This window comes from Callorhinchus milii, unplaced genomic scaffold (assembly GCF_018977255.1).
Source record: "Callorhinchus milii isolate IMCB2004 unplaced genomic scaffold, IMCB_Cmil_1.0 Scaffold3, whole genome shotgun sequence".
In the NCBI taxonomy this organism is placed as follows: domain Eukaryota; kingdom Metazoa; phylum Chordata; class Chondrichthyes; order Chimaeriformes; family Callorhinchidae; genus Callorhinchus; species Callorhinchus milii.
Genome location: NW_024704744.1, coordinates 8,364,154 through 8,387,436, shown reverse-complemented (window position 1 = coordinate 8,387,436; position 23,283 = coordinate 8,364,154). Strand labels below are relative to the sequence as shown.

Sequence of the window (23,283 nt, the reverse complement as noted above, 5' to 3'; positions counted from 1 at the left end):
AGAGGGAATCATCTTAAAATTAGAGCTAGGTCATTCAGGAGTGATATCAGGAAGCACTTTTTCACACTGAGGGTTGTGGAAATCTGGAACTCTCTATCCCCAAAGGCTGTGGATTCTGGATCAATTGAAGTTTTCAAGACTGAGGTGGATAGATATTTGTTAGGTCAGGGTATCAAGGGATATGGGGCAAAGGCGGCTAATAGGAGTTGAGGTGCAGATCAGCCATGATCTAATAGAATGGCGGAACAGGCTCGAAGGGTTGAATGGCCTACTCCTGTTCCCATGTTTGGCTGTTCTTCAGGTGGATGTTGAAGCTTTTGTAGGTTTCTCCTGTTATCCTGAGCACAGTGCAGAGCGTGGGATGGAGTTCCAGAGGGTGGGGACAGAGAGGCGGACGGCCCACCCATTAATGGTGGGGCGGGCGAGGCGGGGGACATGAAGCAAGCCGGAGCCCGCTGAGCAGAGGAAGCGGGCAGGGTAGTAGTGGGTTAAGAGGTCACAGAGGTAGGGGGGAGCAAGGCCATGAAGGGCTTTGAAGGTGAGGACCAGGATCTTGAACTGTATCCTCTGTGTGATGGGAAGCCAGTGGATGGGGGTGATGGGATCAAGGAGTCTGGTGCGGGAGAGGACATGGGCTGCAGAGTTCTGGATACCCTGTACATGGAAGTGCAAGCAATGTAGTAACTCCGGTAACAGAGGCAGCCGTCTCAGTTTAGTAAAGATTTTAATTCTGTAATTGTAGAGTCCACCTGCAGATGTTACAGCTGCTGAATGCACAAGTTACTCAGACACAGGATAAACCAGCACGCTCACAGTTCAAGTTAAAACAAACAAAAAAAAACACAATTCGACATCGTAGAGCAGCATTAACTGAAAATAAATTCAGTGCCTGGATAAGACGAGGATACATTATGTCACACTTAATCAGGACAATCAGAACAGCTTGGCTGAGTTTCCACAGTGCTGGAGAGTTAAATATGCAACAAGAGATTCAACCTCCACAATCAAGCCATTTTCCTTCCTAGCAAAACACCCTCCAGATATCTTAAAAGGTGTCCAACACAAACCCGATCACGTTGACCGTTGGCTAAAAATAAAGTAACAGCACCGACTATACGAGCTGTAAATCTCTGCCCCCCCAAAAAAAGTTCAGCTTAGCTCAAAGGAGGTGATGGGGAGAGGGAGATTTCACCTGGATTTAGATTTACCCAATAAATGTAGCATTTCAAAGTTTATGTCCGGGATTTGCTCAGTTCTTAACACAGTCTTTCGTTTGGAAGACAGGTATCTTTTGAAAAGTTCAAAGTTAAACTCAATTCGACAAATTCTGAACGGTCCAAAATTGTAGGATTATAAGAGTAAATCTAGATTCTGGTTGCGTCTCTTTCTCCCCAGAGGTACTTTGTTCTCTTAACATTCAATGTTACGAGCTTTGCACTGTGTTTTAATCATTCATTTACAGTCAGCATTCTGTTCCCAGGTGCTGGTACCTACTAACACCTAAACACAACCACAAACTCAGGCGTAGTAGGAGAGCCAGTGGACACTTTCACCAGTCAGTCCTCAGGCCGCAAGATTTCCCATGGCCTTAGCTTCGGGATCGTTGTCTTACACTTTCCAAAGGAGCAGAAATTTGTCACATTATTGAATTCAATTTGGGAGCTGATTTGGAAATGAACTTCAAATCAAGATGGAATTTTTTCGAATTTTTCCACAGTTCTTCCCGGATCTTAAAACTTTAAGGAAACGGGCCTCGAGGCTAAATCCATGAGAAATCTGGAGAAGTCTCTGGACCTCTCTCTAGCTATGAGAGTTCTATAATTCAAACATTTTGGTCCGACCTCAGATTCTCTAGGCAGAGGCTGGAAAATATTCACTGGCTATTCTCCAGTTTCAAAGGTCAATTAAAAGTGTTCTAGCAAGCGAGAGCACGGATTGTACTGTACAATACGTCTCCGTATCCTTCCTTAAAGGGGATAGGTTGTTTGTAGGACATTGCTGTGCGCAAACTGGCTTTCTTGTTTGCCTACAAAATACACAGTCACTACACTTTACATCTTGCAAAGCGCTTTGAAACAGACATCCTCCTGACGTGAAAGGCGCTACATCAAATGTAAGGATTATGACTTTAAACTGGAAACATGACTACTTTGGTGATGGTGAGGATTTTCCAAATTTATTTTATTTGACTTAAAACTTTGGCCAAATGAATAAGAAATAAAAACCAGGTTGCAAAAATGTTGATGCGGTTTTGTACAAACTTAACTTTTTATTAAAACGCTTAATGTGCCAAGAGATCTTTAAAAAAAAATTAAATCTCTCAAATCAAATCAGCCAGGAGCTATTAATAAACATAAAACTAGCTAAAGGGTCAGCAGATGATTTAATTCTACAGTCAAAATATACAGTCAATTCACTTTATAGTATATTCTGTGAAGCGCTTTGAGATGTCTCAAAGACGTGATAATATATCAAGTGCAAGGATTATTATTATTGTATTATTAGTGTAATATTAGTTTTGGACGAGATTTGTGCTGAGATTTTCTTAGCTGCGAGTTTCTATGGCAGAGAGAGGGGTGGGGGAATGGAAATGGACAATAACAGGTGCCTTTATTCGACACTGCACCTCTGTTGTTCTTGGCAACAGGACTGAGATATTCATACGAGATGACAAAACTCAAGGTTCTGTCTGCCTGTTCTTGCACTTTGGCTGAACGTTAAACATTAAAGCTCCCGGGTGTGTGTGTGTGTGTATAAGGGGGGAGATTGGGAGGTGTTGGAGTATTTCAAAGAAGAGCGGTGAATGCTCTCCTATGTCCTAGCCAATTTTCCTCCCTCGTCCAATTTCATCTGTTTGTAGATGTTGGGGTGTTGGTGGCATAAATTAGTTAGTTGCCGCGTTGGTCTGAGCATTTCAGAATTAAGCCCATTGTGTCAAGTGCTTCAGGATACTTGAACCTAATAAAGCGTTTACATCCGGAGGTGAGTAACAATTCTTCACAAGTGGAGACCCTGCGATCAATAGCATGAATGCACGGTGGGGTGTGTTTGTGTTTGTGGAGGGGGGGTTTGTGTGTGTGTGGGTGGGTGTGCAGCAAGGTGTATGTGTGTGTGTGCAGGGAGGTGTGTGTGTGTATGTGTATGGGGGTGGAGGGGCGGGTACTGGGATGGATATGGGTCTGGTTAGTGTTCTTGATGATGAAGGGGGAAGCATTACTTAAAAATTCCTGACGAGAAAATACGCACAAGACAGGTGCTAGGAATTTTTTTTCCGCTTTCTGTTAGGCACGACGCCTAATCAGCGATTAAAAACGGTAAAGCTGCTTCGACTGTTCCGTTACACCTCCGTCACATCAATTGGCGAGGAAATGCTTAAGACGCTGGCAAATTATTAGTCATGAGCAAACCCTCTGATCAAATATGCAACCGATAACTGAGGGTCATCCTCAACCACGAGGCTGATTAATGGATGTTGGAAACTGCATGGACTTTGTTTACACACACAGTAAAGCGATAACTTCGGTTAACTATAAGGAGGAATCGGGCGGGGGGGTTGGGGGGCGGGTGGGCTGAGAACCCTGCAGTTTAATTTTAAGGCATTCGTGTACTGCACTGCACTGCACTGCACGCATCATTTAAGCTACCGTGCTGCATCACTGTCACGCTCTGTGTAGTTCGGAAAGTAATTGAAGAATGACTACCTCAAAACTCCATCACTTTATCCCAATAAATACCAAATGGTCACGCCGACCTTTCACCTTTAAATAAGAACTGTAGCTGCTAGCCTTTCTTAACACGTTCCTCTCACTTTGCCCCACCACACACAAGTCCACCATCCACTCTGTCGCGCCCCCCCGGCCCCCCACCACACCTTACCCTGTGCCTTTCCCCACTACCTCATTCACTGGACTGAATCACGACAGAGCAAAGTTCATGGGAACCACCACTCCCTGAGTTATCAGGGAGACAGAGGCTAGTGAATTGGGACTCATTTAAAGTAGTAACTTGGTGCTGTGTTGGAGGACAAGTGGGGGTGGGTATTCTGTAAGGATGAGAATACAAACCTCTCTTGCGACCTTATGTCCCTCCCACTTAGAGTCTATGGGAGGGACAAGATAAATGGTGTGTTCTCATAGTTACTTACCTGTATTCAACAGGAATCAAACAGCACCCTTTTCAAAGACCTTCCTTTCGACCGTGCCTTTGGTCATCTTCCCTCCTCCATCCTCCTATCCTCCTTGCCCTCCCTTCACCCGTCTCTGATCCCAACCCTCAGCTCAGGTGCAAAGCCCTCATTGTCCAGCGCCTTGGGACGTCCTCCCAACATGAAAGGCGCTGTTATAAATGCAATTCGTTGGTGTTTATTGCTGTTGCACCTTGTGAAACAGTTGTCTATCGATCGGGCTGCTTTTGCATTGCAACACAATCGTGTCTTTCCCTTCTCTCCCCCCCACCCCCAAAAAAACAATCACATCCCTACCCAAACGATGGATATTTATCGAGATAGAGCAGTGGCATTCTTCAGACCCATTACATTGAAACACAACAATTCTGCAGCACTGCAGTCTTAAGCCAAATTCAATTTCAGTTTAGACGTATATAAATATGCTTTGAGACTAAAGTGAACACAAGACAGCACAAAAATAAGCAGTAAGGCAACAACAGTGTTGTAAACTAACGACTGACCACATTTTAGCTGATTCACACTGAGATCCATTACCTCTAGGTCAGGTTACAATCTAACTGTGTTTTGTAAAACTACAGGTCAATATGATTTTCGTCTACTTGCCTAAGATTTCAAGGTACGTTTTGGAATAAAATTATTTTTCTAAACTTTTCTCTTCATTTACTTGTCGCGACCAATATTCACCTCCAAAGTCTTACCCTCCATGGCTAGAATATAATGCAGGGCCGGGTGCCGTTAACACGTTGGTAACTTTTGAAAATTAAGTGTGTCGACAAAACAACAGTTCTAGCACGGGGGTGGGGGGTTGGGGGGGAAAGATCTTAGTGGGTTTTCTTCGCTGAGTAGTGGTCGGTTTGAGCAGAGAAGCCATTTGTGTGTCCGTTTGCAGAGCCGTTTAGGCAGTCTTTCGTTCTGGAAGCACTCTTTTTCTGGTAGGTCTGAAATTATACAATAATATTTAACATTGTTGTAGCGCCTTCCACGCCGGGAGGACGTCTCAAAGCAGTTTCACGCAAGTAACTGAGAGCCCGAGCTGGGGAAAGGTCCTGGGAGCACTCGGGGGTGGGGTGGGGTGGTGGGGGGTGGGAGAAGAAACGCCAAAAGCACAGTAGAAAAGGTAGGTCTTAAGGCAGGTTTAGAAGGCAGGCGGGCAGGGAGGGGGCAAGACAGAGAGACTCCAGGAACCCACAACCTTCTGAATGACAACTGAGCCAGTCTGACACTAAATACAGGTATAATTATTATAATCCTGCTTTTAACATCGCGCTTTATCATGTGGTTCAGGCGTCTCAAAGCGCTTCGCAGGATATTCTGTAAAGTGGATTGACCGTATATTTTGTGGGCGATCTAAAGAAACACCCGAAAATATACTTCCACGGACATTTCTTAACGTGGGCTACCAATGGCAAGTGACAGTGAAGATGGAGTGTCACAGCAATACGAACTGCTGGCCTCTAGCTGTCTCACCTGAATGTAGAAGTTAGTGAACAGGACAATCAGGGAGATCATGTAGCCGATCTGGAAGTACAGCCAACCACTGGGAAATCCACATGGCCAGACAACACCAAAGCTGGTCTGGATTATCGTCATCACAAACTGGAGCTGAAAGTTCGGACACAATTTAAGATTTTAATACCACACAAGTTTAAGAACTGGGAAACAATTGCCAATTCCAGTGAAGCAAAGGTAATAATAATAGTAATAACAATCCTTGGATTTCACATAGCGACTTATTACATTTTCGAGAAGTCTCAAAGCGCTTCACAGAATATACTGTAAAGTGAATTGACTTATATTTTTGTGGGCGGTAAGAACCTGTATTCTGATTCCACTTTACATGTCGAAACCTCTCAGAGAATTTTGCAGGAATTATTAACCAGTGTAGTGACTGTTTTCTTGCTGGCAAACTATAAATATATAAACCTTACAAAACGTATTAATAAATAATCCCTGCGTCTGGTAAATAATCATTTCACATCAGGAGGACCCTCCCAATGCACTTCACAGGATACACTATAACCTGGAGTGTGTTTGTTTTGTGGGTGAAAGGTAGAGTAACATGGCAACCAATTTACGCACAGCCATGAGGCTAATTCAGGAGAACTAGGAGAAACTCCCTTCTCTTTTCAAATAGTGTCTCTAAATCTAAGTCTAAACCTGCAAAATAAACCACGGATTGTCTGCAGCACAGTGTAGGCATGGGGTGACAACTGCCTTCACTGCTAATATGTGGAAAACACGAATTTAAGGTCTCAGGTTCTCATTTTGACATAGAATTAAATTACCTACTTTTTTTGGTTAAAAACGTCTCCAGTTTTTCACTCTATGAAACTCGATCACAATACAGACGAGTTTTCACTTATCAGGGTTTCAATCTATCACTCTCGTGGAATTACAAAGCTTTGAAGTAAGACGCGAGGGCATCAATTTAAGATAGTTAGCAAACGAGCAAATGGGAAGGTTAGGAGGATTTATTTCACGTTCAGAGTGGTTAGGATATGGAATGCCCTGCCCGGGAGCAATGGTTGAGGCAGAATCCATATTAGCTTTCAAAAGGGAACTAGTAAATACCGAAAAAGGAGTCAACTACAGGGATGTGGGGAAAGGGAAGGTAAAATAGGATTGAAAGGATTGCTCTTTTTAATAGTAATAATCCTTGCATTTGATATAGCACCTTAGAATATACTGCAAAGTGCATTAACTATATAGTTTGTGGGTAAAACGAGTATAGCAGTGACCCACAACCAGTTATATATTGAGTGAACAATTTTTAAAAACATTTTTTAAAAGGTTTATTACTCCCAGAAAGTGATCTGCCAATCGACTATCAACCAGGTTCCTACTTACTGTTAGGTAAACAGTAACGTGTGGAGTAAGGAAACTTGCCTAAGGTTTCGCCCTGCCCAGGAATCAAACCTGGGTTCTCCCTCTTGTGAGGCGAGCGCTCTAACTAATATGCCAAGGACCCCACAAAAGTCTTAAAAGAGCCAGCACAGACACGATGGGCCAAATGGACCTTCTTCGATGCTGTAAATGTCTCTGGTTCAATGATTTTCAGCCACACTCACCAACTGCCCTTGAGTGATGTATTTCTTCCACCAAAGATACGGACGCATTGCTGGGATAGCGGAAAGGCCATAGTAGGAATACATCAGGACGTGAATGAAACTGTTAAGAGTGGCCCCGAAGAAAGCTGCAAAATAAACCACAGGGGGGCAATTCAGCACAGCGGAGGCACGGGGCGAGAACTTACATCACTGCTAATATCTGGAAAACACAACAACTGAAAGCAATGGACTTGAAAAACAAACCACATGGGGACACGACCCTTCTTATGAATGGATCCAATGTGTGCATATTAGCATGTGAGCAGTCACTCTCTTCGTGTTTGTTATCGAGGCTCACTAATGTGCAAGGGCACAGGCTCTATACGCAGCACACGACCTACTGAGACTTAACGTGGAAAGAGACAATTATTGTACATTATTGGTGACTCCCATTGCAAAATACATGTGATAAAAAACATCAATGTATTCTTTTACTAGATTCTAAGCACCATTTCCTGTGTTACATTGGGTCGTTATACAATATAAAACAGTATAACACCATCCTCCTTAGAGGCAAGCAGTTTCCTTGGAGCTGAGCTGTCTCCAAAGTGATGGGCTTGGTAATGGCATGTCAGAATTGAGTCCACTCTCCATGTGTAGGTGGCATATATATGTGGAACTTGCCAGACAGGCTTGGATGGTGATGGGTTTGCGCATGTGTCAGACACCCGGCTGACCAAAAAATAAAAAGCCACATCTCCATCGCTAGGATGTTGAATAGTTTCAATAGATTTCCTTCTGAATGGCTTCCTAAGTGGGACAGATGGTGCTACTGAGTGCCACACATTCATTCTATGGATGGATTATTAAACTGAGTACCTAACATGTAGTGATGAGAAACCACCATGAAGTTTGCTAGGGATGTAAATTTGGGTCCAGCTTTTCTCTTTTAAAGATCAGAGATCCTTCCTTCCCAAGCTGCCAGGAGTAGTCACAGGATCACAAGCTCAGTCTGGATGAAGAAGGCCTTTCTTCCATTCAATATCATTCCTCCAGAATACCAACCCTCATCCCCCAATCACTACATCAAGCTGCTTTTTAAATGAGTCTAGAGTCCTGGTCTCTACCACCTTCCTGGCAACCTGTTCCAGTCACTGATTAGCTTCTGTGTAAATAAAATTTCCTGGTATCTGTCCCAAAATTGCCCTACTGTCTTGATACATCCTAAAGTATTGATCTGGGTTTGCCTTTTCAATCTGGGTTTACTTTTTCATGATCATATCCTGTATCTAACACTGCCTGGATCCACTGAATTGACAGAGACTACAAGTGCACACCATTCAGTAGAGATGTAAATATGAGATATATACACAACAGATTGTCAAGAATCTGGTTAATCACCTTCCAAATCCCCCTCCCATTAGGATAATGTATAAACCTTTCACCGGTAACAAATGGCTTTAAAAGCGAGGGGGAATTGGAGAACTGTTTAACCGTTTCTCTCTCCATCTGCATCCTACAATGACTGGAGGGCCAGAATTATTTAATATACATGCAGCACATTACGTCTGTCTGCAAAGATGCCAGTGCTATTGGGTTTTAAAGGGACGTGCACATCTAAATAAATAATAATAATAATAGCTGAATTTGATTACAACGCCGTTCACTTCAGGAGACATCTCAAAGCATTTCACAGGATGCACTGTAAAGTGGAGTGAGTGTTATTTGTGGTCGAATGCGGCAGCCAAAAAAGCCATGAAGTGAATGGTCATTGTGAACTCAAATGAGTCAGAATTGGACCAAATATTGATCAGCATGGAATATATATAGGACATTACTGATACATGGGGAGGGATGGGGAGAAGGGGAGCTGTTTAGGTTACATAAAACCCCTGAAATGCATGCAAAAATCCTGGCAGACTATTATTTTAAGGCTAACTTGTTTCTTTTTAAAAAAACCTTTATTAATTCATGAAAAAACAGGAAAAAAAAGTTTCTCAACCAGCAATAATGTTCTGCAAATTATTTAACTTATTGAGCCTTGTGTGTGACAGATGTTTGAGGCTTGAAATTCCTCGCGCTCTTAGCCTTAAGACCATCGATTGCCTTTAAAATTGAAGAACGTGCAGAATTTTGGAAAACAAGAGTTAAGTTCGGAAGCCGCCGAACGTTTGCCGAAGCTCACGGAAAAGAGCCCCGGGAAGCGGTTTCTAAATTAAGAACGACTTTGAGAATTTTCCAAGATTTCGCCTAATGTTAAATTTTGAGATTTCGGTCTGGACTCGATGAGCGTGAGAAAGTTTGCTCCTCAGGCTGGTTACATTTCCATTTGAGAAACTGACACAAGTGTCAAGGTTGTTGTCAAGAAATGGAGCAACCACAAAAGCCAACTGAACCCAAAATATCTCACTGTTGGAACTTTTTTGTCTCCGCTCATTTTTTAAAATTGATTCTTTCCCCCATGTTTATGCAGCTGACCGGAAAGGCACAGTTGTTGCTGACTTCAAAGAGGAATACGCTGCATTTATTATTACTAATAATTATAATAGATAGATAAATAATCCTTGCATTTGACATGGAGTCTAATCATATCATTGATATGTCTCAACAACAACACGTGCATTTATATAACGCCCTTCACATAGGATAAAGTCTTGGGGTGCTATACAATGGGTGGGCACTGAGCAAGGGAGGAGGGGATGGGTGATCATAGGCGCAGTCGAAGAGGGCGGCTTTAAGCTGGAATTTTTGTACAGAACAGGTGAGGTGGGGAGACATAAAATTCCACAGGTCTCAAATTGTAGGCGTATTTGTGGGCAAATTTGCTCACAGCAATGTATACTTTAACACGGACATAAATAATAAACTGAGGGACACTCGACAAGTTTTCTAAATTATGAAGGGTTTGGGATAATAATAATAATAATAAAAATAAAATTATGAAAGGTTTTAAATGAGGTAAATCGAGAGAAATTATTTCCGCTGGCCAGTGAATCGGCAAATGGAGGCCGTACATTGAAATGAAATAAATATGAATTCATAAAAGCATAAATTCATTGCCACACAAAAAAAAGGAAGAGTTTTTCTGTTTGAGAGTCTCCAAACCAAATTACTGAAAGTCTCACATTTGCGCGTGGCTTCCATTTGTCTGGCATGGAATCCACATTCTCTTCCCACAAGGTTGTAACCTGATCACTTAATCCTAGATAGTTTGGGAGGTTGGGCACTAACCAATTTTATTTGGGGGATTGTTGGCCAGGACACTGGGGGAAACTCCCTTCTCTTTTTGAATAGTACCATGGGATCTTGAATGTCCGCCTGAACAGGCAGAAGGGACTTTGGTTTAACATCTCAACCGAAGGACGGCACCTCAGACAATGCAATACATCCCCAGCGATGTACTGGAGTGTCAGCCTGGACTATACGAGTTCAAAGTATTGACGTGGGACTTGAACCCAAAGCTTCTGACTCAGAGGCATTAGTGTCACCAACTGAGCCAGGCCAATTGAGTCAAGATGCTACCTGTGAATAGAGATTTGGCCCACAAATATATGGTCAATTCACTTTCCAGTCTATTCTGTGAAGCGCTTTGAGACATCGAGAAGATGTGAAAAGCGTCAGATCAAATGCAAGGATTATTATTATTATTATTCACACGATAGGCTCTAAATAGGTTCCTGGCTGCATTAAGATCAAGGACTCAAACAAGAATCCTGGATGTAAACAAGTACATCTCCATAATGTAGGACTGAAACAAATGGGTGCACACAATAGGAAAGCTTCCAGAAAAACAGTGCGCTGATAACAGGAGCGGATCAAATCAGTTCCAAACAGTTTGTGGTTTAGGCTTAGCTGCCCTTTCTGATAAAGTAAACCAAACCGAAAAAGATCTCCTAGGAAAAGGAAAAGACTGTTATCTCTCTTACAGTGACCACAGGGCACCCAGTTCATAACAAACCACCAGATGTTGAACATGGTGGCGTGATGATAGACATGCAGAATAGTGATCTGATGGTAGTTCTTTCGTAAAATGAAGAAGAAAGTGTCCATGAACTCTATGACTTTAGAGAAGTAGTACCACCATAGGACACGGACAATCTGTGAAAAAGAGGAAATAATACACAGATGTAGTTTATCACTGTTTAAAACACCAGTCGCTTAACCAGCACAGGCAATGTCCAATGTGCATCAATTCATTTGTGTTCTTAAAAATAAATAAATGGATGAAGCAGGGTGTGAATCACTCTAGGCCCACAGTTTCATTACTCTTTCTGTGTCACTCGGGAAATTTTGTTTATCGAACGAGGCTTCTGGCGGAAGTCCAAAAACACTAACTCTGCGTTCTGTTTTGTGCCATTTTGAAGGATGGGTCACTGTAACCAGCACTGCTGGTGATCGTGATATCAACAACCTGACCACAAGCAAACCCTTTAATAAGTTCAAGCTTTGGACAGCAGAGCCGAAATGCTAGAGGACAAGTTCAAGTTACAAACGGAGGGCATGCTTTAAGCGATGCGGGGTGGGGAAGGGAGAATATTTGAGTGTTTTACTATAGAGGGACCGTGTTTTTTTAATAGAACAAATGATCGCTCTATTTATCAGTTGCAAATGGTAGGAAGTTCTCCTCATAAATGTTCCCAGCAACAATGCAGTTTAACATAGCAGGGGGTTTAAAGCTGTGCCATTGAAACAATATCACACCAGGCTGCAATTCTGTGCAAATGTTTCCTACAAAATCTGGACTGCACTACTGTTCTGGTGCTCAGTGCATTCCGCTATCACTTTGATAGAAATAGAGTGATAACGACACACAACAACAACAACAACAACAAGATTCCATTTATAGAGCGCCTTTCACGTCGGGAGGACGTCCCAAGGCGCTGGACAGTTGGGTCAGGACCCGAGCAGGGGGGAAATGGTTAAGGTGAGGGGAGGGAAGGGAGGGGGCGAGGAGGGGGTAGAAAGTTGAGAGGGGAGCTGAAGGCACGGTCACCTTATGCACTGGAATTTTACAGTAATAAAAACCCTATTTCACAACACAAGAAGATTGGTGTATGACGTTATTTATAATTGAATAATTATGTAATAATTGCATTGCAAACATATAACCCAACACATCCCAAAATTACCAGATCTTACACATGGTCTAATTTGTGGTATTCATCAATAGGAAATCTGAGCACTGTAAATGTTAGGTTGGCTCAATGGTAGCACTATCACCCCTGGATCAGATAGTGTTGGGTTCGAGCCCGATGGGGCTTTGAGCTCAAAGTCTAGACTGATACTCCATTGCAGTGTTGGGGTGCACTGCATTGTTAGAGGTGCTGCTCTTCGGATGAACCGAAGTTCCATTGCCTGTTCAGGTGGATGTTATACAGAAAATTGGTCATTCACTTCATGCACTAGTTGTGAGAATGCAAATTTGCCTACAAATGCACAATCGTTACATATAACAGAAAATTCCATGTAGGCACTTTCAACTATTTGGGTGTTGAGACTATTTCAACTTTATAGGTGCTGTATCAAATATAAAGGTAATGTCATGGCACATTAAAGAAAGCAATATCTGAGAAGAGAAAGGAATTTTTCTGTTGCGCTGGTCATCAATCCCCCAAATTAAAAATTTGGCCATTTATTTTTCGGCTGTTTGTGGGACAGTTCTTTGTGCAAATTGGCAGCCGCATTCACCCACTAATCCACAGACACATCACACCGCACTCAGAGACGTTTAGACATGTGAGGCACTGCGTCAAATGCAATGATAATTGAATTATAATGGTTAACAATGATAAATTATTAGATTATTATGAGGGACCCATTCTGGAAACTCATGCTATCCTCCAGGAATTCAACTCTGAAGCAATCCATTTCTAGAGCGCAGTTCCTGCGGGCTGACGGGAATTCTAATAGGATTGTTTCATTATGGAATCCTCTTAAGAAATATTGCAATTAAGGCACCAATGTTTATTGCTTCTTTCGGAGAGTCAAATCTACTGGGTACGTCCCGGTAAACATGTACAGTGTCTAAAGCAAAAATATCTTTTGCAATTTTCCTACTCAATTTGCAGCCCTCAATAACAAGAGAAAACTGCAGTTAATCATAGAATCAAAGAATCTTACAGCACAGAAGGAGGCCATTTGGCCCATCGTGCCTGTGCTGGCTCTTTGAAAGAGCTATCCACCTAGTCTCACTCCCCCGCTCTTATCCCACAGCCCTTCAAATGTTTCCTTTTCAAATACCTATCCAATACCCTTTTGAAAGCTACTGTTTAATCTGCTTCCACCACTCTTTCAGGCAGTCAATGCAACCAACGGGGAATTAATAATAATAATAATCTTTGCATTTGATATAATGCCTTATCAACAACAGCAACAACAAGATTCCATTTATAAAGCGCCTTTCACGTCAGGAGGGCGTCCCAAGGCGCTGCACAGTTGGGTCATGACCCGAGCAGGGGGGAAATGGTCAGGGTGAGGGGAGGGAAGGGAGGGAGCGAGGAGGGGGGAAATGGTCAGGGTGAGGGGAGGGAAGGGAGGGAGCGAGGAGGGGGAAGAGAGGGGAGCTGAAGGCTCGGTCAAAGAGAAAGGTTTTGAGACCGGCCTTGAAGGAGGAGAGGGAGGAAGCAAGGCGAAGGCACTGGGGGATAGAGTTCCAGAGCCAAACGTCATTGAGACGTTTCAAAGCGCTTCACAGAATATACTGCAAAGTGAATTGACTGTGTATTTTGTGAGCGAAACGCGGCAGCCAATTGCACATGGCAGTGTCTTACAAACAGTCGTGGATAGATTGACCAAATTATTATTTTGGGGGGGATTACTACCCCCTGAAAGCCTTCCGCTGATCAACTAACAACCTGGTTTCTACTTACTGGTAGGTAAACAGGGGTGTGTGGATTAAGGAAACTTGCTTAAGGTTTTGCCTTACCCGGGAATTGAACCTGGGTCCTCTTGCTTGCGAGGCGGGCCAGCTAACCCTACACTATGGGACTCCACTTTGGAAATTCAATTTGGGAATATTTAAAGTCAAGGACAGAACTGTGCTTCCACTTTCAAATGACAGTTTAGCCGTGTAAAAAGCAAATAAAACGCAAAGGTTAAAATTTACAATGCTCTCTTTGCTGAGATGGCTGTAGCTGAACGTTAAAGATTTATGTCTTTTAGAACTTCTGACATGCAATTACCTTGCCAAATTGAGAACTCCTTTGATAATTCAATGATAGTAATAAATAACAGCGATGGCTTATGCCACGTCAGTAGATAGCAATGCCCTTCACAGTACTTGAAGCTTTAGGGAGATCCAACTCTCTTGAGCATTTGCAATGTGGAAACACAAACAGATATTATCAAAGAGGAAATCTTTTGAACTGCTGGGCTAGATTTCAATCTGTAAATTGTATTCCAATCCACCTGATCTAATGTCAGCATATTTGCAGCCTCATAGGAATTGCTGCAAGTGTAGCGACTGTGTATTTGTAGGCAAATGTGGCATCCAATTTTGTGCGTGGGAATGTCCCCCATACAGGCACAATGTAGACAACCAATTTTATCTGTAGGATTGCTGGCCTGGAGCACGGGGAGAAGCTTATAGATATTTATGGCACAGAAGGAAACCGTTCAGCCCATTGGGACTACACCAGGTCTCAGAGCAAAATACTCCTTTCGCTTTTTCAAATACTACCATGAAATCTCTAAAATCCACCAGAATGGGCAGATGGGACATCGGTTTAACGTTTCAGTCAAAGAATGGCCTCTCCGACAATGCAACACGTCCCCAGCACTGTATTGGAGGGTCCGCCTACTGTGAGTTCAAAGTCCCAATGTGAGGCGTGAACCGACAAACTTCTGACTCAGAGGCGAGAATGCTACCAACTGAGCCAGGCCGGCACCTGATGTGGTGAAACAGGGGCCGTTTTTAAGAGTTTGTTCTTTGTGTCATCACAAAATAGGTCACTGTGCAGAATCCATTCATTTATCTGCAATGCATCAGATTTCCTTTCACATGAACCACATCAGGCGAAAAGAGTCATGGGTTCTTTAATACCCACTTGAACAGGCAGATGGGACCTCGGTTAAATTCTCTTACGTAAGTAAACAAAAATGGGTAGTTCCAAAAAAAAGGAAGAACATATTAATGAGACCACCCCAAAGTGACCGAGATGCACCCAGATATGTGTTTAAGAACGAGAGCTGCATTGACGATCCCATCACAAATATGTTTATAAATTTACCTTCAGATCAGCTTTGCCAGCACTGTGAGTATCCTGACAGAAAATGCTGTAGCCTCCTTCCCAAACCCCTGTCAACAGCTGAGGAAACAAAAAAACAAGTCTCTGTAAGCCGCTGTTAGTTTATTTTATAAGAGAAATTAAACTTGTACATGTATAATATGTGGGAATTTGCTAGTCGGTTGCTGTGTTCGCCTAACAAAATACAGTCACTACACTTTACACTTACATTACAGTATGTCCTGTGACGTGCTTTAGGACATCTGCTAATGTGAACAACAACAACCACAACGACAAAAACTTGCATTTATATAGCACCCCTCAAGCAGGGAGCTTCCCAGAGAAGCGCTATATCAAATGCAAGGCTTTTTTTTTATTATTGTAAGTTGGACTAAATAACAAGGGGAATAAAGACTCTTCGGCCTATCAAACGAAAATTCCTCGTGGAGCCCACAAACCGGCTGGTCTATCGTAGCCTTTACCATAGAGCCATGGAAATGTATGACCTGGTAGCAGGCCATTCGGACCATTATTTCCACGTTCCAAGAAGCCATCCACCCTAATCCCAATTCCCGTACCCTGTGATACCCTCCTTTGCATATGCTTACCCATTATTTTAATTTGCTCCCCCCACCGCCACCACCATTTAACCTCGCCAGGGAAGTTCTGCTAAGTTTCTCCACAATGTTAAAAAAAAACACATCTGGGAGCTGCGACTGAGCAGAGGTCAAGGATAACTTGCTGAGAGCTGAAGCGAGGAAGATTTCAGTTACTCAAGCTAGTATTTGCCCACTAAGAGCCTACCCACTCATCAGAGGCCTCAGAATCACCCTGTCTTGGCCTGCAAGATCATTTATTCTTAAAATTTCAGATTGGTCCGAATTGTGGAAAATTCTTCCAATCAGTCTTAGTTTAAAAGTCGGTTTGCCTGATTGATCCTCCCAACAATAATCTTTGCCTCTGATATTGCACAGTTCATGGCGAGAGAATGCCTTAAAGTGCTTCATAGGATTTGCTGTAATGTATAGTGTGTATTTTTGTAGGCAAATATAATAATAATCCTTGCATTTGACATAGCACCTAATCACATCTTCGAGACGTCTCAAAGCGCTTCATAGAATATACTGTAAAGGGAATTGATTGTATAATTTGTGGGCGAAACGCAGCAGTCAATTGCGCACAGCAGTGTCCCACAAACAGTCTTGGATCGAGCGACCGATTTTTTTAATCATTTTATTATTTTTTTTGAAGGAATTATTATCCCCGGAAAAGCGATCCGCCAATCGACTATCAACTGGGTTCTTACTTGGTGCTAGGTTATCAGAGGCTCATGGCTAAGGAAACTTGCTCAGTGTTTCACCCTGCTGGGAATCAAACCCAGGTCTCTCACTTGCGAGGCGAGTGCTCTAACGACTGAGCTACAAGACTCCACTCCAGGACTGTGTTTTTTGTGGGCAAAATGCAGAAGCCAATTGTGTGCATGTGTGTGTGTATATGTATGTATGTATGTATGTATGTATGTGTGTGTGTGTGTGTGTGTGTACGTACTACGAATGTATGTATAAATATACTACTTCAAGGGCTTTGAGTCATTCTCCCGATGTGAAAATTGCAATATAAATGTAAATTGTAGTACATTAATGATCCTTGCATTTGATATAGCGCCTTTTCTCGTCTTCGAGACGTCTTAAAGCGCTTCACAGAATATACTGTAAAGTGAATTGACTGTATTAAGTCATTATATAATGTATATAAATTGTATAATGTGAAATTATTGTATAATATGGTTTACTGGTCTGCTGGGAACATTGTCCTGTTTTACTTAAAAAACGCCACAGAATTTACCAAAGTTCACTGGAGATTTTCAGTGAATCAGGCCACAGGTGCAAATAAGAGCATGGCATTGCAGGTCCTTCCTAACACACGGTAATTAAACAAGTCTGCACTGAAATGGTAATTTATTAATGAATAAGGACCTTTACTTGGGACACAAAACAACACATTATTCAAACAGTTTGTACCCTGATAAAGTTGGCGTGACTAATCCTTACCAGGTTCCATCTGTTTGCTTGGCTCTAGGATGCAAGTTGAAATGGCTTAACTGTTTCCAGGTAACATTATTCTGAATCATACCACTGCCTTATCACTAGCCAAATGTTCAAACAGGGTTTAGACATTTTGGCAATCCCTCAACTACATTTCTTTTTGCATGGAATTGTATAGATTGTACAGCATTGAAAGAGACCATATGGCCCAACTAGTCTGTGCTCAACACTCCATATTGGCCTCTATCTCTCCAATTCCCCTCTACTCCCTTCCCTCTCATGCATAACTTCCTGGCCAGGGTGAAACCTTGGGCAAGTTTCCTTACTCCACACGCCTGATAATAATCCCTCAAGAAAAAAAAATTGGTCACTTCGATCCACGACTGTTTGTGGGATGCTGTTGTGCTCAATTGGCTGCCGCGTTTCACCCACAAATGCACAGTCTATTCTGTGAAGCGCTTTGAGACGTCGCGAAGACGTGAAAAACGCTGTATCAAATGCAAGGATTATTATTATTATAACGCAGTATTGAGTTCCACATTCTCACCACCCTCTGTGTAAAGAAATGTCTCCTGAACTCTCTTTTACATCTGCTGGTTGCTATTTTACACATTTTACATCGCTGTAGAGCCTATCATGGCGAGAGCGCGTCTCACCGTGCTTCACGGGACACACTGTAAAGTGGAGTGACTGCGTGCTTTGTGGGTGAATGTGGCAGCCAATTTCCACATCGCAGTGTCCCACAAACAGCCTCGGAGTGAGCGACTAATTTTTATTTGGGGGGATTTCTGGCCATGAAGGAGAAATTCCCTTCCCTTTTCCAAATTCGGGACCATTAACTTCCACCTAGACAGGCAGACGCCTCCTCAGTTTAACATCTCATCCGAAGGATATGAATCTGTCAAGAGGGAACCGGGTAAGCCATTGAGCTGTAAAAACATGAAGTGATAATGGGGTGGGTGTGGAGTGGCGGGGAGTGAGAGCTGGGAAAGAGAAACAGAACAAGAAGATGAAATCAATATATATTTTTAGAAAAATAGTTAACATTGGCATTGTTGAACCAGGTGAAGAGCACTATATAATATTGTTATAATTATTCTTATATAAATGCAAGTCGTGTTTGTTGTTGAATGGTCCCCATAGAATGTTTTTTCTATGATTTCTCCTCACACTATCTCCTCTAATTGCAGTGATTCATGTTGGGTCACGGGCACCAGTGGCCTCTGGGTATACTGCCCAGATAGCGATTGTTTATTTACAGGCGTCATACTCAGACAACGCACGTCAGTCACTGGGCTATTTCACAGCAGACAGCGTCACAGTAGAAGCCTGATGCTGAACTCGCTCAATATCCACACCCCAGCGCTTGCAATTGGACAACAATTAGGAATGGGAACCTTGGCTGCTTTTGCTTGGGATGAGGGTTGGGGGAGTGGCGGGGGGAAGGGGGAGAGCTGAACGACGACACCAAAGCCAATTAGTGCATTCCTCTCTGGTGCCTCTGACTGAGATTAGCTGACTCACTACAGACCAGGGGTCACAGCTAGAGACCTTCCTGACCTGGATGGGTCACTTCCACGCAAAGGCAATGCATTACTCCCCTCTCTCCCCCTCCCCCCACACACACCAAATGATTCATGCAACGCACATTAACATGAGGATCAGTTCCTATGGGAACTGGACAGACAACAAGAGAGAAAAGCAAACCGTGATGAAATTCATTTAGTGAAATTGACGTGCACTTTCACATACTTCTCACCTCATAAAACATGTATAAGGATAGGAGCGTTAATCCAATGTTATACACCACTAGTGTTCCCCTGCAAGACACAGGTGCCTTGTTCTTCATGTACTTTGGTCCAGCCCAGACCACGAAGAGGTATATGAGAGTGAGTAGAAAGGTCGGGGGATAATTATCTAGAAGTAAAAAACCCTCAACTCTGGGATCTGGAACAAGAGAAAAAATTCACGTTAGAACAACAATAATAACAACAGATTACATTGGTGTAACACCTTTCATGTCGGGAGGATGTCCCAAGGCACCGGACAGTCAAGGATTTGGTCCCAAGCTGGGGGTTGGGATCAGGAGGGGCGGAGGGCAGGGAGGGTAGGGATAGGAGGGTGACCGAAGGCAGGGTCGAAGAGGAGGGTCTTGAGACGTGCCTTGAAGGAGGCAAGGAAGGGACCAAGGAGAAGGAGTTCCAAAGGGTGGGGGAAAGAGGCTGAAGGCATGACTGCTGATGATGGGTCAGGCCGGGCGGGGAAAGTGGAGGAGGCTGGAGCCTGCTGAGCGGAGTGAGCAGGCAGGTCGATAATGGTGTTAGCAGGTCACAGAGGTAGGAGGGGGCAAGGCCATGGAGGGCTTTGAAAGTGAGGACGAGGATTTTGAAGTCCATCCTCTGGGGGATGGGGAGCCAGCGGAGTCGGACGAGGGTGGGGGTGATGGGGTCACAGAGCCTGGTGCGGGAGAGGACCCAAGCTGCAGAGTTCTGAATGATCTGCAGCTTGTGGGGGGAAGAGTTGGGGAGGCCGACAAGGAGGGAGTTGGCGTGGCCGAGCCGAGATGTAACAACTCTTCACCAATGCGTTCAAGTCGAGCAGTGTTTACAATTGTAGCTAAGCATTTAAAAAATGTGCTTAGCTTCCAAAGTACGCTGGGAGATGACACACACAGCATTACGCGTCAGGGAGGGCTTAACATGTTTTGTGACATGTAAGAAATAGGTTGCAGCTCAGCATTATCTTTTACCACAAATTGGGAAACCGCTTGGAAAACTCACAGCATAATAACAATATTTCACTCGAAACAGCTGTGCAACACTGAACACATTAACGCACCCCAGTGAAAATAAACCCTTTTTTTTATACAGTGCTCTTAATGGACTGAAAAATGGCCATTATCTAATCTACAGACTGACTAAACCTTAATTCCCTGGCATTAAGCAAATCGGTACGGTTCAATGCTCTGCTGACCACAGCTAGGCAACACGTTTTTCACTTCGCTGCACAGCATCTGAGAGGAAATTGTCCAACACAGGCAAACTGGCAACGTTGTACGGAGCATCTCAAACAACAAAGGATGCACACTGCTCCCTTCTTTTTCCCTACAGGAAAGGGCGCACTATTAGTTTATAGCTGTCAATCTGTAATTATGAAGTAAGATATTTAATTAATGTCCCTCGCGCCCTCCGTTCCACCATTGGCGGCCGCACTTTCAGCCATTGCGCTCCGAAATTTCAAACAGTCTTCCTCTATCCCTCCGTCTTGCCCCTTCCTTCCCCATTTTCAGGTCACGCCTGAAGACCTTCCTATTCGACCGAGCCTATGGTCACCTCCCCCTCCCCCCAGCTCGCATCGTGCTCCACCACTGTCAGAAACACTGGAACGCTATCCTGTGCGAGGGGCAATTTGACATAGCAAATTGACATTCAAGTTGTTATTGTTAATCAAAGAAATTTCAACAGAGATGTGAGGCTTCTTGCTCATTTATTTTTTTGTCAGCTGGGTGTCTGACTCCTGTGGAAACCCATTGCCATGCTTATGAGTATCCAAAACAGACTGAGAGATCCACAAAAGTATGCCACCTACACATGAAAATTCCCGTGTCTGGTTCGCCTACAAAATATCCTGTCACTACTTTAAAAATTGGTCACTCAATCCAATGGCTGTTTGTGGAACTAACTGACTGCGTGTTTTGCCCACAAAAAACAGTCAATCCACTTTACAGTATATCCCCTGAAGCGCTTTTAGACATCTCAACGACTTGATAAGTCTCTATATCAAATACAAGGATTATTATTTATTATTATTACTGTGTAGTATATCCTTTGAAGCACTTTGAGAGGTCTTTCTGATGTGAACGCTGCTATGCCAAATGTTAGGATTATTAATATTATCTTGGATATTGGGATACTGCTAAAGCTGCAAAGCTTACAGCTTACTTTGTTTTAGATAAATGACATAGTAGCTACAGCAATGAAAGAAGCCATTCGGCCTACTAGTTCATGGAGGTGTTTACATTACACATGAGCCTCTCTCCATCCCAATCCTCTCTAGCCTCCTCCCGTGCTTCTCTTTTTATTCCCTTCTCTCTAATGTATGGATCGAGCTTCCTCTTAAATGCACTGTTGACATTCGCGGGTTCAAGCTCCATATCAGCACTCTGAGCTCACAGTCAAGGCTGTCACTCTAATGCTGTCCTGGCTTGGTGTTGCATTGTCGGAGGTGCTGTCCTTCAGGAGAGATGTCCTTCGGATGACATGTTGAATAGAGATCCAGAGAATAGAGGTGGATGTTAATGATCCCACGTGGCACTAGTCACACAGAGAAGGGAGTTTCTCCCGGTATCTTGACAAAAAATCCTCCAAATAAAACTGGTCGTTCATTTCTTTCATGGCTGTTTGTGGGTCATTCCTGCGCGCAAATTGCCTTCTGCGTTCAATGAAAAAACATACAATCTTTACATTAAACGTGTTGAGGTGCTTGATGGTAGGCCGATAATTCAGACAAGTACCAGATCATTTTGTTTCAGGAAGTACAAATTTACGTATATAGAAAAAAAATGATACCACTCAACTATTGAGACCAAAATTCGGAATGTGAACAGAAGGTGTGATGTAGCTTTTGACGTTTTCTTGCTAGCACTAGATTGAGCTTCTCATCAAAGGGATTCTGTATTTCTAAAAGGTGCACATTCAACCTTCAATTCCTCATTTCTTTCCTCCAATATTTTTAACGCTTGCTCACTCATCCTTTGCAGTATAATTGCAGACGAGGCAAATCGATTCAGCCTTCTCTCAGAAAGATCAAGTACCTATAATGGTAAATCGCATTCATTCATTACAATGAATGAGAAGGTTGTTCCGACCAGAACTCAGACCTTATTCCTTCCCTGGACTTTACCCAATAATAATAATCTTTACATTTGATATAGTGCCTTATCACGTCATTTCACCTGGGCATTGTTCATACTCAGGGATTGGGGTCCGTTTCTCAACATCTGTGCTGAGCTCTGCTAGCAGCTTTGGAGAAACTGTAGGGAAGTCAGAGCCTGTTAGTTCCTCCATTGGGCCAACGTTGATAGAATGATTCTCCTAGGATAATGGTCTTGTAGTCAAACTTCTCATAGTAGATGTAAACCTTCAAAGCTCTTGAGCACTCCAATAAATCTCCCTTTCCCACCCCCTCACCCCACACAAAAACAAAGGGAATTTTTATCAAAGAGCCAGAAACGGGAAGTTAAAAAAAATTCCAGTTTCCAGCTCCAAATTGGTCTAGGGATGAAAGCAATGGAGGTGAAAATATACTTTCATCAAAGATTTGATTCAATTGGAACCCGTTCTGGAATTTGATTTAAGACGTCATATTTTGTCGTCTACTATGAAAGACTGGCATCTATCTTCTCCCCTCCCCCAACGAACCCAATGATTTGAGTAAGAATCATGGCTCTGAAAACACCACTATTGTCATCACTTCCTAATTGCAAAGAGCAACGTATCATTGCAGCTTCATGGGAGTCAGGATGTTGTGAGTTCAAGCCCTTCATTGGGACTTTGAACTCTTTGAGTCTAGGCTGATAATAATAATAATCATCCTTGCATTTGATATAGCACCTTATCACGTCGTTGAGATGTTGCAAAGAGCTTCACAGAATATACTGTAAAGTGTAGTGACTGATCGTCCAATACACTGCTGGGGGAGCTGTGCACTGTGGAGGTGCAAATGTTAAACCAAAATCCCATCTACCTGTTCAGGTGAACATTAAAGACCTTGCAGCCTTA

At 43.0% G+C, this 23,283-nt stretch overlaps 1 protein-coding gene and 1 long non-coding RNA gene across 6 annotated transcripts in view; one reads left to right on the top strand and one right to left on the bottom strand.

Moving 5' to 3' along the window:
• Positions 1-707: 707 nt before the first annotated feature.
• The window catches only part of elovl5 (ELOVL fatty acid elongase 5), a 63,471-nt gene continuing 40,895 nt past the window's right edge, over positions 708-23,283 (bottom strand). For all 5 annotated transcript variants that reach the window (XM_007894052.2, XM_042332705.1, XM_042332706.1 and 2 more), the window contains 6 exons: positions 19,263-19,450; positions 15,462-15,539; positions 11,160-11,331; positions 7,255-7,379; positions 5,654-5,788; positions 708-5,124 (listed from right to left, as the gene is read on the bottom strand). In XM_007894052.2, coding sequence (XP_007892243.1) covers positions 5,008-5,124; positions 5,654-5,788; positions 7,255-7,379; positions 11,160-11,331; positions 15,462-15,539; positions 19,263-19,450 — 815 coding nt within the window. In that variant the 3' untranslated portion in view covers positions 708-5,007. The remainder of the gene's footprint in view (positions 5,125-5,653; positions 5,789-7,254; positions 7,380-11,159; positions 11,332-15,461; positions 15,540-19,262; positions 19,451-23,283) is intronic.
• On the top strand, positions 2,852-16,980 carry LOC121848506. Its single transcript, XR_006084917.1, has 3 exons — positions 2,852-2,982; positions 4,765-4,802; positions 16,710-16,980. It is a non-coding gene; the product is annotated as an uncharacterized LOC121848506 (long non-coding RNA).